At 33.5% G+C, this 16,297-nt stretch overlaps 2 protein-coding genes across 2 annotated transcripts; both read left to right on the top strand.

Moving 5' to 3' along the window:
• Positions 2,261-4,921, top strand: LOC18594034 (protein DETOXIFICATION 18). Its single transcript, XM_018125217.1, has 7 exons — positions 2,261-2,616; positions 2,974-3,518; positions 3,642-3,728; positions 4,018-4,074; positions 4,157-4,395; positions 4,478-4,596; positions 4,703-4,921. Exons 1-7 carry the CDS (start codon positions 2,350-2,352, stop codon positions 4,796-4,798), a joined length of 1,410 nt encoding a protein of 469 aa, XP_017980706.1. The 5' UTR covers positions 2,261-2,349; the 3' UTR covers positions 4,799-4,921.
• On the top strand, positions 13,357-16,171 carry LOC108662979 (protein DETOXIFICATION 18-like). The gene is made up of 7 exons (XM_018125218.1): positions 13,357-13,623; positions 14,288-14,832; positions 14,959-15,045; positions 15,341-15,397; positions 15,480-15,718; positions 15,801-15,919; positions 16,027-16,171. The coding sequence occupies exons 1-7, from the start codon at positions 13,357-13,359 to the stop codon at positions 16,120-16,122; spliced, it is 1,410 nt and encodes a 469-aa protein (XP_017980707.1). The 3' UTR covers positions 16,123-16,171.

The raw sequence follows: 16,297 nt of genomic DNA, 5'->3' as shown, positions 1-16,297 counted from the left end.
TTTCGATTGATCTTTGTTTCTATAATGAATTTGTTTAGTAAATTATGTAAGGTTTAGTTTAATACTGATTACACCTCTAGTTTCGACTTAGGTTGTAAGTTATAAGTGCTTAAAGTAGGCCAAATGGCCATGAAAATTTAAAATTCTACAATTTATGAAAACTTGCTTTTAATTATTTTGAAAATTATTTTGACCAATATTCGACTTATTTTGCTAGAAACTTCAAAATTTTGAGTTATTCAATCTTTAGTTAATTTTTGCATGAATATATATTTATTTCACAACTTATCTTTGAATTAGCACATTTTGAAAAAATTATTAACAATCTTCAAAAGCTAAATTTTAATTAGTATTTGAGGTATTTCATAAAACTCCATATTTGTTACTGATTTTGTACTTTAATCTATAAGTTTCTAAGTTTTGAATGTTTTTATGTATTTATAAATTATTAAATAAAGTCAATCTAAATTTTAAAAAATATTTTAAAATTAGTTTTAGTTAACGAAAGAGTTGTTACACCTTAAATACCTTAGAACGACCAGCAGAGTCATGGGTTGTTTTGATAAGTTAGTAGTGTTGGTATGTAATTCCTAGTATTTTGAATTAATAGGCTTTAGAATGATTTCGATTCTTGTTCTTTAGTTTTGGTTTTAGTGAATTAAATAAGTGACTTAATATTGTTTTGGTGTTTTCACACTCTAAAAATTTGCCTCAATGTGAATTTGGATTTCCTAATAATATTTTATCCTATGAATAGTTAAAATTGGGTTGAGCATATATATCTATATATATATATATATCAATTCCTTATAATGGGTTTAGAATGTGAATTTTGCGAATCATGATTTCTTATTTTGAAATTTGAATATAATTTTGTTTAATGTATGCATATATGACTATCTTTGTGAATACAAACATAAAATACTTCGTTTGAAACAAATATGTGAAATTTGATGTGCATGAGATATGTTTTGTGAAAGTGGATAATATTGTTTTGCAAATTTGTCTAATTTGAAAATACATTTTGTCTTATCTCCTAATATGGCTATCCTATGACTTTACCAATGGGGGTTAAATGTTGCTCATGTTGATATGTATTTTGTGATTAAAGATCTGTCTCATATCATGCCATCGGTTACAAAATAATGATTTTTATGATATATATATATGTACTATGCTACCATCGATTGCTTTTGATATGCTTATGATCAATGCCACTAGGGTTAATTGTGGTTTTTGTTATGAATATGACCTATATTACAAAGGTTACGTGTGGCCATCACATGTGACGAGACACCACTAAAATTGATGATCTTTGCAAAATTATGTCAGTCCTGTTATTTTAAATAAAATTAAAAGTATTTCATTTATCTAAAAATATAATTTTGAAAAAACATGTTTATGAATGAGATTATCTAGAAATTTTGTTTTGATATCTATATGAATATTGATAATTTTGATTTAAATGTTTTGAAGCATGCTTATTTCAATTAAGGGGATATTAGTTATTTGCGAAGCGGTTGTACTCATTTTTTAACTTTCATCATTTTTACAGAATTCAAAATCATTGCATCTTTGGGGAATTAGATTAGTGTGGCGAGAACTTTGGTTAGCAAAATTAGCATTTGTCCTTTTAATTTATATAAACTTTGATGTGACTATTCGATTTTAGTTAGCTAGATGGATAATGTTGTATCTTTCTTAGAATATATTGCATTTTTATTGCATTTGGCGACTTAAAGTTTTGTAAAATGTAAATTTTGAAGTGACTTTTGGAGACAATACATTTGATTTATATAATATCCTTTGCCTTACATGTTTATGAGACTCAGTTTCATGAGCATGTGATGTCTGTTATGTCAAGCATTTGAGACGTGATAGATTGGATGTTGAAAAATGTTACATATCATATTATCATGACATATTAACAAGTTACATCATAACATGTCATTTGACCATGTCAAGTGACATTCTTACTTCAATCTTCAATCTTAATTAAATGGGCAATTATTACTGTTTACTTAAATGGATAGGGTATCTGACGAGGTAATAGGCCCATTATTACTGCAATCTTCAGTACCAATTTTAATTTCTTTGACATGTCCTTCATATTGAATTAATTTCTTTTGTTTCTTGTGTTTAATTTGTTGGACAGCAATTCAATTCATTCACGTGCATTATTAATTTGAGAATTGTGATCACAATTTGCTTTTTCATTGACTTGTTCAACTATATATATATATATGTATGCACTTGGTATAGAAGGAATTAAGACAGCCACTAGCTTTAAGTTGATAAGATCAATTATTTTCTGCTTGAAAGCTACCAAAGAAGGAGAAGAACATAGAGATGCCATCATCAAACACAAGTTTAGTTACATCTGCCTTGTTATCAGAGGCAAATAAGCATGATCAAGGAAGGTGGTGGAAGAAAGTATTGGACTTGCAAGAGGCCAAGAATCAAGTTATCTTCTCACTTCCAATGATTCTTACTAATGTTTTCTATTTTTCCATAACTATGGTGTCTGTCATGTTTGCTGGACACCTTGGAGAGCTTGAGCTTGCTAGTGCAACACTTGCTAATTCTTGGGCCACAGTCACCGGCTTTGCTTTCATGGTTAGTTTTCGTTTCGCATTTAAATAAACGATTATGTGTTTATTTCTTTAATTTATTATGTCTAGTTTGAAAGAAATCTATGTGATTGTCTTCTTATATAGCTAAGGACAAAATCATTGATTAATTTCCTAATCTGGCCTCTCTCTCAACCCATCTCTTCTTCTTTTGGCTTAAGGTCTATAGCTGGGACCAAGAAAGAGTATAGTCCTTGATAAAAAATTGTTCATTACAGCTTAATCTTTTGTCTTTTTGTCCTAACAATCCTTCCATTCTGGACCAATGGTTTAATTTGTTTGTCAATAATTAGTCTAGCATTTGCTGCTTGACTTTTTGATCTTTCCCCTGTTCTTGTTTTAGACAGGACTAAGTGGAGCACTAGAGACACTTTGTGGTCAACGATTTGGTGCAAAAATATACAGAGTGCTGGGAATTTATCTCCAAGCGTCCTGCATCATTTCTTTCCTTTTCTCTGTTTTCATATCAATCTTATGGTTCTACACCGAGCCGATACTTGTCTTGCTCCGACAAGATGCTCAAATTTCGAAAACTGCAGCCTTGTACATTAGGTATCTCATTCCAGGTTTATTTGCATACGGCTTCGTGCAAAACATTTTGAGATTTCTTCAGACACAGAGCGTTGTAATGCCCCTGGTCTGGTTCTCGGTCCTTCCATTGGGCATCCATTTCGGCATTGTGTACTCTTTGGTCAATTGGACAGATCTTGGTTTCAAAGGAGCTCCATTAGCAGCTTCAGTTTCACTATGGATTTCACTTCTTTTCCTGGCTGTTTATGTGTTTTCTGCCAAGAAATTTGAGCAAACATTGCAAGGAATGTCGTTTGAATCGTTTCAGTACATTCTCACAAACCTGAAATTAGCCCTCCCTTCTGCAGCAATGGTTTGGTGAGTTTTCGAAAATTTGATCAAATTTTTCTCTTACCATATCATTTCCGATAAATGAGGAGCAAAATAACATTCTGGCAGAAGGATTCTTATAAACTGAAACCTTGCTACTCTTTTTGCCAGTTTAGAGTACTGGGCGTTCGAGCTTCTTGTGTTGTTAGCAGGCTTGATGCCTAATTCAGAAGTTACTACTTCATTGATTGCAATGTGGTAAGCTTGGCACTATAGTTTTCAAATATGTATTGACTCTACTATGTTACATGGAATTAGGATAGGGTATCAGACACGGATACATCATGTTTTTGACAAGATTTTTTACATTAATTTTTGGATTACAAGTGTCAATACCCGTATGAATAATAAAGTGTTAAAAAAATATCGAACACAAACAAATTAGGGTAAATTGAAAAGTCCGTGTTAAACAGTGTATTGGTTGGTTATTTCCTTTGTTATAATCATTTTGAAGATTGACATGATGCTTTTTTTTTTGGGTGATAAGCGTGAATACAGAAGCCATTGCCTACATGATTACTTATGGCCTTAGTGCTGCAGCAAGGTTAGTTTGTTGAATATCTTCTACCATTTGTTTATAAATCTCTAACATTATAAATCCTGAGAAAATCAAAAACATTTTACAGCACAAGGGTTTCAAATGAGTTGGGAGCTGGGCATCCTACTCGGGCAAGGAATGCCATGGCTGTCACACTCAAGCTTTCCGTTCTTCTAGCTCTTGCAGTTGTCCTTGCTTTAGCATTTGGTCATAATATCTGGGCTGGTTTCTTTAGTAACAGCTCTATAATTATAAAGAAATTTGGGTCAATGACACCCCTGCTTTTGATCTCAATAACAATTGATTCTTTACAGGGAGTCTTATCAGGTTTGAAGTACCACCAACCAACATTTTTGTCATAAATGTTTTTCCAGATTGAAGTTAATGATTCTAATTTTTGATGTTGCAGGGGTGGCCAGAGGAAGTGGTTGGCAGCTCTTAGCAGTGTGGGCTAACTTGGGGACTTTCTATTTCATTGGAATGCCAATTGCAGGCCTTCTTGGATTTAAGTTTAAGCTTTATGCTATGGTCAAGATTATGATTCTTTTTTTACCCAAGTAGTTAATTAATTACATTCCGTAATTCTGTTCTTAATCTTCCTTATTATTCACTTTTATGCTTTATTGTTCTTCAGGGTTTGTGGATAGGCTTAATATGCGGTCTCGCCTGCCAAGCCGGTGCCCTCTTGTTGATTACCTTGTATAGAAAATGGAGTAAAGTTGAGCTTTAAGCAGAAATTGGTAAGGAAACTGGCAATTGCATATGCAATTTATGTTGGAGCATTGAGAATATTAATAAATATTCATTGGGCCAAATATTTGACAAAATTAAATCGGTTGTTGAGTTGATCCAAGGTTACCAGACCAAGTTGTTATATAGATTTATATATTTACACTATTATTGGGCTTGTCACCTAGCCCTCGAGAAAAGAAAGGTAGACAACCTCTTAACGTGCTATCATCCGAGGCAAAAAACATCAACCTCCAACACACACACACATATATATATATCACAACCTGTATGTATACATCTATTTGCACATGAATTCACACGATCCTCAATACAAGGCGACAACATAAATCACTATGTGCTTATATACATTAATGTGCAATCTCAAGATAACGTCACCTCTTGACTACATCAAGTCTATACTGAATTATCTAGTATATCAAAACCCACGACTCGTACAATGGAAAACTCAGGTGTAAGGTTGCTATCAAATGTTATAGACATACCTACCAGCTGAGGGATATGGGTCGGACTCATCACCTTATGATCCAATTATCTTTGGATATGAAAATAAAAACATGCAATTTTGAAAATGGTGAGCATAACTCAGTGAAGGACATAAAATGAGAACAAGCAAATAAATGGGGAAGCTTAATAAAAACTATGCATCTTTCCTTACCATGCAATTTAGTTTAAAATGAAATTCATGAATACAGTTTATAATACTTAAACACCCTCCCATACTAGTAACTCAAAATTTGTCAAAGCTTTAATCCAAAAGTCATTTGAGACCTCAAAATCAAATTAACAATATACTTGAGACATAATTCCTCAATTCAAAAAATAAAGCATTTGTGAAAAATTACTTAGGCCATTCAAGTTACAAATTTGTGGCGGAGCATATTAGTGAAGCACTAAATACTTAGTCCCATTGACCTTAAGTCAAAGATAGTGTATTCCACGCCCCACTATCAAGGGTGCTCCCAATGGTCAAGTGTATGTAGCCACTAACCTATATATATATAATGTTTGAGCCATCCTCCAGCCACAAGGCTAGCATCATTACCACGCCCTTTGCTAGCTGGGGTGCTGCTGCCATTTGCACAATGTCTGGCGATACTGTCGCTAGTACAGATCCTTCACCCTAACTACTCCACCAAAACATTTGTCTTATAATCAAAACCACATGACATGTAGCTTGGCTACCATGCCCCTTAGTACACACACATAGAAAACATTTATCTTATTATTTGAAAGCACATGACATGTAGCTTTGTTACCATGCCCTTCAGTACACATATAGATAGCATTACATAATATTTTGAAATGTCAATAGTTTATATTTTAATTTGAAACCAGCATCATACATAAAAAACAAGGCATAACCGACAAAAATTTTTTGTCAGTAATAGTTCAGATTTTGTTGGTATATTTCATTACCAATGGAAATATTGATGAAAATTTTTGTCAGTATTCGATCAAAAATACTATGATTTGTAATGGCAAATCTATTGATGACGGAATATTTCATCAGGATGTTTGTTAGCAAAGGCTCGGATTCGTAGGTCAGTCTTTCGTCAGTAATAGGGGAAATTCGGCTGATCATTTCCCTCGGTAATCCCTGACAAAATAAATCCGTCGGTAATTTCGTCTATAATTACTGATGGAATTGCTAATGGATAGTTGACGAAGTCGGCCTTGAAGCTTACAAGACGTATTCGTTGGCAATTGCTTATAATCTGTTGGTATTTTGTCGGTATTTTGTATAAACTTCATCGGTAATGGATGAATTTTGTTGATCATTTCGTTGGTAACTGATGAACTCCGTCAATAATGGATGAATTTCATCAGTAATAATTATAAAATCAATTTTTTGGAAAATTAAATTTTATTCTATTTGTAATAAAATTATTATATGATGCTGTTATTGATAAAGTAAATATATAGCAAACATATATTCATATAAAAATATGAAAATGTAATACAAATTATAATTAATAAAAAAAAGTCCATTGTAAACATATGATAATAATCCAAATAAGTTTCTAATACAAAGCTCACTAAAGGGGGGTGAGTAGCTGCTGTTGCTATTATGGTGGACCTGACGACTATGATAAGGAAGATCTAGAGGCGTTTGAAGGTGATAACCTAGTTACAATGACTTGTAATACCCCTCACAAAAAAATATATTGTTTTGTTGGATAATTGTAGATATAGCCTTGGGGTTATTAATAAAAAGAGAAAAGAAGAAAGGACCTTTTAGAAAATAGAGTGCACATATTTTAATTGGTATCAGATTACATTATCCATTTAAAAAGAAAATCAATTAGTTTTACCTTATCATATTTTAAAAAGAAAATCAATCAATTTTATCTTAGCACATTTTAAAAAAAGTAGTTAGTTAATCTTATCATGTTTTAAAAAGAAAAGCAATCAGTTTTATCTCAGCATCATTCAAAGAAAAGCAATTAGTTGAAAAAAAAATCAGTAGAAGTTAACTTAGTCTTATATCATCAAGCTTAAGAAAAAGATAGTCAGAAGAAGGAGAAGAAGAAGAAGATAGAGAAAAGGGAAAAGTATTCAAGGAATTTCTGATTAAGGTATGATTAACATTGTATTTTCATAGTTTAGGCACAAAAACTCTAAATTATTTTGTGTTTTCTTAACTTTAATTCAAATCCAGTATTGTTCTGGTGGCATGATGGGCACCAAGGGCCATGTGGTTTAGGCCTAAAAAGTTGCTATTCCAGTGCTTGGACTTGTGCCATTATAAATGGTATCAGAATATGCGCTAGCTCGATGTGGTCTTTCACATTGCACTGATGAGATCTTGATCTTGTGAAATGGGCCTTGATTGTGATATGATGTGTGGCCTTGATGAGGACATCAAGGATTTGAGTGGGTGAGATTGCGATATCCCACATTCCACATCTAATGTGAATGTGATTGTTAAGATCTATATAATAATCTAAGTTTATTACTACTAGCAACTTAAGCTTGAGCTTTTGAGGGCCACGTGGTTTAGGTATGAAAAATTGTTAGGCTAGTGCTTCGACTTGGGTCGTTACATGACCTCCAATAACTTATTAATTATGCCCATCGACATCATCAAGGTATTGATGTTACTAAACAATTGTCGATAACCCTCTCCCTTGGGCTTAAGTGCGGGAGGCGGAGGAGGTTATGTAATGTTAGGACCACAAGCAGACTCAAACGTCGCTGTTGGAGTTAGAAGTCTCGAAATGGAGACTCTGGTGCCAAATCCGTAGATGTGGGTTTGAGTATTGTTGGGTCCTCTAATAGCCTCGATCCATGCCTCAAGACTAAACTTTGGTTGGATCGACGTCTCTTCACCATACTTCCGTGATAAAGTTGAAGTGTATGATTCCTACAAATAGATAAGCAATTAAAATTATTAAGTTATTTAATCGATAAGCAACATATATATCAAATATATATATTAACACACGTATTACTTACACAGACAGTCTTAGACTTGTTGTCTACAAATTCTCTGGTACCTTTTTATTGCTTGTGAGTACATTTGAAGAGCTTAGAGAATGTCACCTATCGCTGCTTTTATTCGGACTGTAATAATAAAAAGACAATTAGAATAAAATACATAAAGAATTGTTAACAACATAAAGAATTGTATTATTAAAGTGAATAATTTTTGTAGTATTATAATAAAAGCACATACCATCCTCTTTTAGTGTAGGGCGAAAGGCAAAAAACCACATGTATGTTTTGCTACGCTGCTGTCCTTCTTTGTCAAGCAATTTTGCTTGGCTTTGTGTGAGTGTGACTACCACTCAAGCTTGGACCATACATTATCAACTAGCTGGTCCCATACTTCAACAGTGATTCAAGTTTGCTCCTTACCCTTCATCAATAGGAGATCGACGTCAAGGCCGTCTGTGTCCCTCTTGGCCTTGTCGCGCTTATCCGCTAATAGATCCTTGAGGCGATCTTTGCCAATCTTCTTCCATATAGATCGGACCTCTGTTACAACTATAGCAACTCGTGTAAAAGATTCCTACATTTAAGAAAAATATATATTAGTATAAGAAATTATGATAGATATACACTAATACGCCACATGTTACTTTAAATTTATGCCACATGTTATCCTTATGCTCCTGAGGAGCCTGCCTCCATGTTGGCTAAAGTTTATTGAAGTGATGCTAGTTTTCTCAAAAGTACTACAAAATAGACTTATTATTAGTAAAACACATGAATAAATTAACTAAATTCATTGCATATAATGATATAACTTAGAGTAGAGGAAATTACCTCCTCTGAGAGGATGTAGAAGTATCCGTCGATCTGGATGAGTTGGAGTGGGCAAGCCAAGACTCGATCCTAGGCTTTTAGCTTGCGACATGTTATTGGACACAATAGTAGCGTCCAAAATGGGGGTTTCGATTAGAGTAGTCGAACTTGGCATGGAATGATTCACCATGTGCATCCCACATTGTATAAGCACAGGTAAACCTTTTATAAAATAGATGTTCCTGAACCTTATTAGCAACTAAGAACTTGATATTTATACACCAGGAGTAAGGATATCTAATCTTATTTTTAGTCACATATCTTGGTTGATTGAATGCAAATGAAATAAATTTATCTATGCCATTCATAAATTTTATCTTAAGATATCCATTTGAATTTACTTGGGAATACATCCGACACCTATCTCGCTCCATTCTGAGAAAAATATTATAATAGACATATAATGTCGTCCATTAGTACATGTTAACACAAACATCAATCAAAAATGGAAACAAACTTCAATAGTAGAATTATAAAAATTTTATTTGTTATGATTATATAAAATACCCTAAAATCTTACTTAATTTAATATTTGTCATATTATTTAATTAATTTAATAAAACCTGAATTAATTTAAAAAATATAATATTATATAATATTACTATCTGAATTAATTTCTTAATTACTTATAACACATTACATTATTTAATTAACTCCTTATACCTTCATTAATTGAAATATTTATCAAATTAAATAATATTGCTAATTTAATTAATTACTTAATTACTAAAACTCTAATTAATTTAAATAATTATAAATTTAATTAACTTAATAAAATCATAATTAATTTAAATAATTATAAATTTTACTAAATTCACTATTCTAATTAAGTACTTAATTACTAATTAATACATGATTCTTTTTAATTACTTAATTTATGTAATTAATTTAATAAAACCTTAATTTAAATAAATATAATATTATATAATATTACTTATTTAATTAACATTACAAACCCCAAATAAATTATTTAATTTACTCATTAACATCTTAATTTAATTACCCTAAATATGTTTAAAATTAAATAATATTACTAATTTAGTTAAGTGCTTAATAAGTAAAACATTTTGTCAATTGATTAGTTTAGTTATTTAATTAATTTAATAAAATTTTAATTAATATAACTGAATCTTAAATTTTACTAAATCAACTGATTTAATTAATTGATTAATAACCAATACATGATTCTTCTTACTAATTATAAATTATGTAATTATTTCCATAAACCCTAATTCCTAATTTAAATAAATATAATATTATATAATATTACTAAACCCTAATTTTCATCTGACTAAGTTGTTGCCAACAGCTAAATAACCTAATAGAATTTTCCTATGACTAATTAAGTTGTTAAAAAATTGTTCAAGAAAATAACCTAATAAAAATTTTCAATCAACGACAATCTTCATATTAACCCACAATCTTCAAATATTTCACCAACTAAAAGGAAATGACCCACAATCAAATGACCAACAGATTGTTCACTAAACCCTAAATAAATCAAATCAAAACAACAAAACACTAAATAGCAACAACAAATTAAAAACCTCAAATATTCAAATCAAACATATAGAAATAGGAATGGAAGGAAGCTTACCCTCTAAGCTTCCACACTACCCCCGGCCAGAGCAAAATGGGTAGCAAAGCCAGTCAAATTGAATGGCTGAAGGGGCAGTGCGACGGGCGGTAGGTGTAAAACCACAAGCAGCAGCTCTGGTGAAGCTGTGGGCGAGGGGTCAGGGTTGGGTTGGACGGATGAATAGCTAGAGGGGCTAGGTCGGACGGGTGGAGGCGTGGTGCGGCATGGTGACAGGCATGAGTGGGAGGGATAAAGAGTTGAGGGAGTGGAAAAGGGAGCTAGGAGTAAATGGAGGGAAAGAAGGGCGCTCGACTTTTTAATTAATCTTACCGATGGAAATTTCTATCAATAAATCCGTCGATAAACTTAATAAGTTTTAAATGAGATTGATGATTGAATTTCTGTCAGTAATTCGATTTGCAATCTTACCACATTACCAACCAGGCCATCTATCGGCACGTTGGTGAGTAAATTCCGTCAGTGAAACCATTACCAACGAAATAATTCCGTTGGTAAACTTCATGCCATCTGTTAGTCTTTCACATCACTGTTTATCGATGAAATTGATTCCATCAGTACTAATGGTAACCTTATTCTTCGATAATTGTAAGTTTTTTTGTAGTGCATTACACGGTATAGCATCATCACATTATTGAATTTGAAAAGCTTGTTCTCAATGCATGCATTTTAAAACTTAAATACATTCACATGTGCCCAACTTTATTTATTAAAACATGAGAAAATATTCTCAAGGCACATGTATTTTTTGAATAAATATTTTTCATGCTTGCCTTATCAAAATATTTTAATGCAAGTCCCCTGGTATGTCACCAATCAAAATTCTAAAGCCACCTAACTTAGCTCCTCTAACTATAAATCCTCAGAGCTATAATTAATGGGACCAAAGGCAACAAATTACACAATTAATTTCTAACATAATTTTTTAGCTTCAAATTACATTAGAGGCTTACGACTATTCTCAAGTCTAATTTTAAAACGTTGTAACTGTTTACCGTGGCAAGAGAATTTTTCTCTAGCCTCCAAACTACCAAGTTATTGCACAACTTATTATCTTTGGCCTTTCAACAAGACCTATCACAACCAAATCCACCATCAGTTACACAATTTGAATTAGCACAATTTCACAATTAATTGTTCGGCCTCGACAATAAAATTTAACTAGAAATCTTTCAATTTCGATACACAACTTCAACCATAACCTCAACAGCGAGTCTTTACCTTCGATGGACAATGGGAGTTTAAATTAATATAAAATTTTTTTCTTATGGTTCCCTTGCTACCTGAGGCTACCATGGAATGGGGGAGCCTAATTCTTTTCTTATGGTTTTCATTTTTTCCAAGTTACCCGAGGCTAAGAAATGAGTTTGGCTTCTAGGCGTGAAGAATTATATGGTAATATGCCGTGAAGTAGCAACCCGTGGCAGAACAATGTTGGATGGTGCCTTAACCTATGAGAATGTGAGGTTTTGCGAAGAAAACTATGGAAGGAACTCCACGTTCATGAAAGGAACACCACGTGTGGCTTTGAGAAGAAAAGAAAATACGAAAGGAACTCCATGTGTAGCTTTGAGAGGAAAAGAAAATATGCAATAAATTACATGCAAGCACCACCTGCCCTTGAAGAAAGGAAAAGAAACATGCAAGGACCACGTGTGCTTGAAGAAAGGAAAAGAAACATACAAGGGAGAATGAATTGTGCTCGGTGTTAATTACAAGGGGGGAGCGTGATTAACTATGTGGGAGAAAGAATTGAAGGAGAACTTAAGGAAAGAAGGAAACGCAATGAGGGGAGGCTCGGGTGGTCGGCGGTCAACACAACGTTGTCCCCCCCCTAAACCCTAAACCCCCTCATTTCTCCTTTCTTTCATTTTCATTTTTTTTACTTTCAATTGAGTCTTCCTTTCTTTTCTTTTATTAACATTTAAATTTTTATATTATAATTAGTTAAAATATCACTTATGTTACTAATACTTTTTAACTTCTCTTCCACGTATTTCATATAAAATTAATTTCATTTGTTTGATTGTTTTTTATTTTTAATTTGATTTTTTTAAGAAAAGTGAATTTTAGTAATAGATAAGAGTTAGTATGTCATAAAAATCTTGAATTTTGATGATAAAAGACTTCTTATGCTGGATTCGGTGTAAAAGAGCTATACGTTTACGTTAAAAGGCTGCTCAAAAAGCGATTGGCAGCTAACCCAAAAGAGTTCCCCCTAATAGACTCATAGCTTTTAAAGAAGATCATCAAACAGAAACCAAAACCTGTGCTGGCAACGTTGTTGAAAAATACTGATCAGCAGCTTAGTATTTAAAACGAGCCTGGAATAAAGATTGCATGGAAAGGTTCTGCCAGGCGACAGTAACTTCCTTCCACCCTAAACATTGAAGTCCTTTTCCCCTCCGATCCCCCGCAGAAGGGCTCTTACGCGACAACGTGAGACCCCCCTTTGCTGCTCCTAGTGTTACCCCCTTCCTGGCGAGTGTCTTTAATCTGTTGGATGGCAATTTTAATTCATTCGCGTGCATCATTAATTTTTGAATTGTAATTAAAATTTGCTTCTCCATTGATAAGATCAAATTGTTTTTTTTTTAAATTATTTTGATTGGGAGCTACCAAAGAAGAAGATGTCATCATCAAACACAAGTTTAGATACAGCTGCTTCGTTGTCAGAGGCAAATGAGCATGATCAAAGAAGGTGGTGGAAGAAAGTATTGGACTTGGAAGAGGCCAAGAATCAAGTTCTCTTCTCACTCCCAATGATTCTTACTAATGTTTCCTATTTTTCCATAACTATGGTGTCTGTCATGTTTGCTGGACACCTTGGGGAGCTTGAGCTTGCTGGAGCAACACTTGCTAATTCTTGGGCCACAGTCACCGGTTTAGCTTTCATGGTTAGATTTCTTTTCATATTTAAATAAACGATTATATGTTTGTTTCTTTAATTTAGGATTGGCTGACCCACACAAACCGAGCTTGCAAACATTTTTCAAATTAGCTGCTTCAACCCAAACGGACAAAGCAAGAGAAATTCCCAACCAACCTTTGCCAACGACTGAACCATGTGTGGTTGTCTTCTTATATAGCTAAGGACAGTATCATAAATTAATTTTCTATTACTCTCCCTCTCTTGTAGCACATCTCTTCTTTTTTCTCTCTTGGCTTAAGGGCTATCGCTGGACAGTAGAATTCTATGGCATAATTGTTTTATCTGTTCAAATTCGATGCCATAGCTCTGCGCCTCTGTCACAAAGTTGACAAATGCAAGCTAACTCTGCTACTAAAAATTTTACTTGATTGCACAAATTGCAATAGTAATTAAAGGGAATAGTTAGATTAAATCATAGTAGGATCACTAAAGTGAACAACTTCGGGTAAATTGTCCGTTGGAGCGTAATCTTTTGTCTTTTTGTCCTTGGCTACTCTTTTCATTTTTTGCAGCTTAATTTCTACATTCAACAATCCTTCCATTCTGGACCAAGGGTTTAATTTTTTGGTCAATTTTTAGTCTAGCATTTACTGTTTGAAGTTTTGATCTTTCCCCTGTTCTTGTTTTAGACAGGATTAAGTGGAGCACTAGAGACCCTTTGTGGTCAACGATTTGGTGCAAAAATATACAGAATGTTGGGAATTTACCTCCAGGCATCCTGCATCATTTCTTTCCTGTTCTCTGTTTTCATTTCAATCTTATGGTTCTACACCGAGCCGATACTTGTCTTGCTCCGACAAGATGCTCAAATTTCAAAAACTGCAGCCTCGTACATTAGGTATCTCATTCCAGGTTTATTTGCATACGGCTTCGTGCAAAACATTTTGAGATTTCTTCAGACACAAAGCATTGTACTGCCCCTGGTCTGGTTCTCGGTCCTTCCATTGGGCATTCATTTCGGAATTGTTTACTCTTTGGTCAATCGGACAGATCTTGGTTTCAGAGGAGCTCCATTAGCAGCTTCACTTTCACTATGGATTTCACTTCTTTTGCTAGCTGTTTATGTGTTCTTTTCCAAGAAATTCGAGCGAACATGGCAAGGATTGTCGTTTGAATCATTTTGGTACATTCTCACAAACCTGAAATTAGCCCTCGCTTCTGCAGCAATGGTTTGGTGAGTTTTCGAAAATTTGATCAAATTTTTTCTCTCACTGTATCATTTCTGATAACATGAGTAGCAAAATAACATCCTGACAGAAGGATTCTTATAAACTTGAAACCTTGCTACTCTTTTTGCCAGTTTGGAGTACTGGGCGTTCGAGCTTCTTGTGTTGTTAGCAGGCTTGATGCCTAATTCAGAAGTTACTACTTCATTGATTGCAATGTGGTAAGCTTGGCACTATAGTTTTCAAATATGTATTGACTATACTATGTTATATGGAATTAGGATAGGGTATCAGACACGGATACATCATGTTTTTGACAAATGTTTTATACATTAATTTTTGGAATACAAGTGTCGATACCCCTATGAATAATAAAGTGTTCAAAAAAAAAAGAAAAAGGAAGACAAATAAATTAGGGTAAATTGAAGAGTCCATGTTAGACAGTGTATTGGTTGGTTATTCCCTTTATTTTAATCATTTTGAAGATTGACGTGGTTTTTTTTTTTTGGTGATAAGCGTGAATACAGAAGCCATTGCCTACATGATTACTTATGGCCTTAGTGCTGCAGCAAGGTTAGTTTGTTGAGTATCTTCTACCATTCGTTTATAAATCTCTAAGATTATAAATACTCAGAAAAGCAAAAACATTTTACAGCACAAGGGTTTCAAATGAGTTGGGAGCTGGACATCCTACTCGGGCTAAGAATGCCGTGGCTGTCACACTCAAGCTTTCTGTCCTTCTAGCTCTTGCAGTTGTCCTTGCTTTAGCATTTGGTCATAATATCTGGGCTGGTTTCTTTAGTAACAGCTCTATAATTATAAAGAAATTTGGGTCAATGACACCCCTGCTTTTGATCTCAATAACAATTGATTCTTTTCAGGGAGTCTTATCAGGTTTGAAGTACCACCAACCAACATTTTTGTCATAAATTTTTTTGCAGATTGAAGTTAATGATTCTAATTTTTGATGTTGCAGGGGTGGCCAGAGGAAGTGGTTGGCAGCTCTTGGCAGTGTGGGCTAACTTGGGAACTTTCTATTTCATTGGAATGCCAATTGCGGGCCTTCTTGGATTTAAGTTTAAGCTTTATGCTAAGGTGAAAGAATATATACAATTCTTTTTTCAAGTAGTTAATTACATTCCATAGTTCTGCTGTTAATTAATCTTCCTTGGGATTCCCTTTTATGCTTTATCGTTCTTCAGGGTTTGTGGATAGGCTTAATATGCGGCCTTTCCTGCCAAGCTGGTGCCCTATCGTTCATTACGTTGTACAGAAAATGGACTGCAGTTGAGCTTTAAGCAGAAAATGATAAGGAAACTGGCAATTGCATATGCAATTTTTGTTGGATCATTGAGAGTATTAATAAAAATTAAATTATTTTTCTCATGGATCATGCATAATTATAAACTAATATATATATATTATATGTAATATAAAGTTGATATGGGCCAAAATTTGACAAAGTTAAACTAG

The sequence above is a fragment of the Theobroma cacao genome, chromosome 7 (genome assembly GCF_000208745.1).
Source record: "Theobroma cacao cultivar B97-61/B2 chromosome 7, Criollo_cocoa_genome_V2, whole genome shotgun sequence".
Lineage (NCBI taxonomy): Eukaryota > Viridiplantae > Streptophyta > Magnoliopsida > Malvales > Malvaceae > Theobroma > Theobroma cacao.
The sequence above is the reverse complement of the archived record's forward strand: the minus strand, read 5'-3'. Positions and strand labels throughout refer to the sequence as shown.

What these genes read in the sequence shown, in the direction of transcription:
- LOC18594034 (XM_018125217.1), top strand. Translation starts at nt 2,350, where the DNA reads ATGCCATCATCAAACACAAGTTTAGTTACATCTGCCTTGTTATCAGAG. An exon ending in TCACCGGCTTTGCTTTCATG is followed by an intron (nt 2,617 to 2,973) that starts GTTAGTTTTCGT and finishes TTCTTGTTTTAG; the next exon opens with ACAGGACTAAGTGGAGCACT. An exon ending in TTTACAGGGAGTCTTATCAG is followed by an intron (nt 4,396 to 4,477) that starts GTTTGAAGTACC and finishes TTGATGTTGCAG; the next exon opens with GGGTGGCCAGAGGAAGTGGT.
- LOC108662979 (XM_018125218.1), top strand. Translation starts at nt 13,357, where the DNA reads ATGTCATCATCAAACACAAGTTTAGATACAGCTGCTTCGTTGTCAGAG. An exon ending in TCACCGGTTTAGCTTTCATG is followed by an intron (nt 13,624 to 14,287) that starts GTTAGATTTCTT and finishes TTCTTGTTTTAG; the next exon opens with ACAGGATTAAGTGGAGCACT. An exon ending in GGCCTTAGTGCTGCAGCAAG is followed by an intron (nt 15,398 to 15,479) that starts GTTAGTTTGTTG and finishes AACATTTTACAG; the next exon opens with CACAAGGGTTTCAAATGAGT.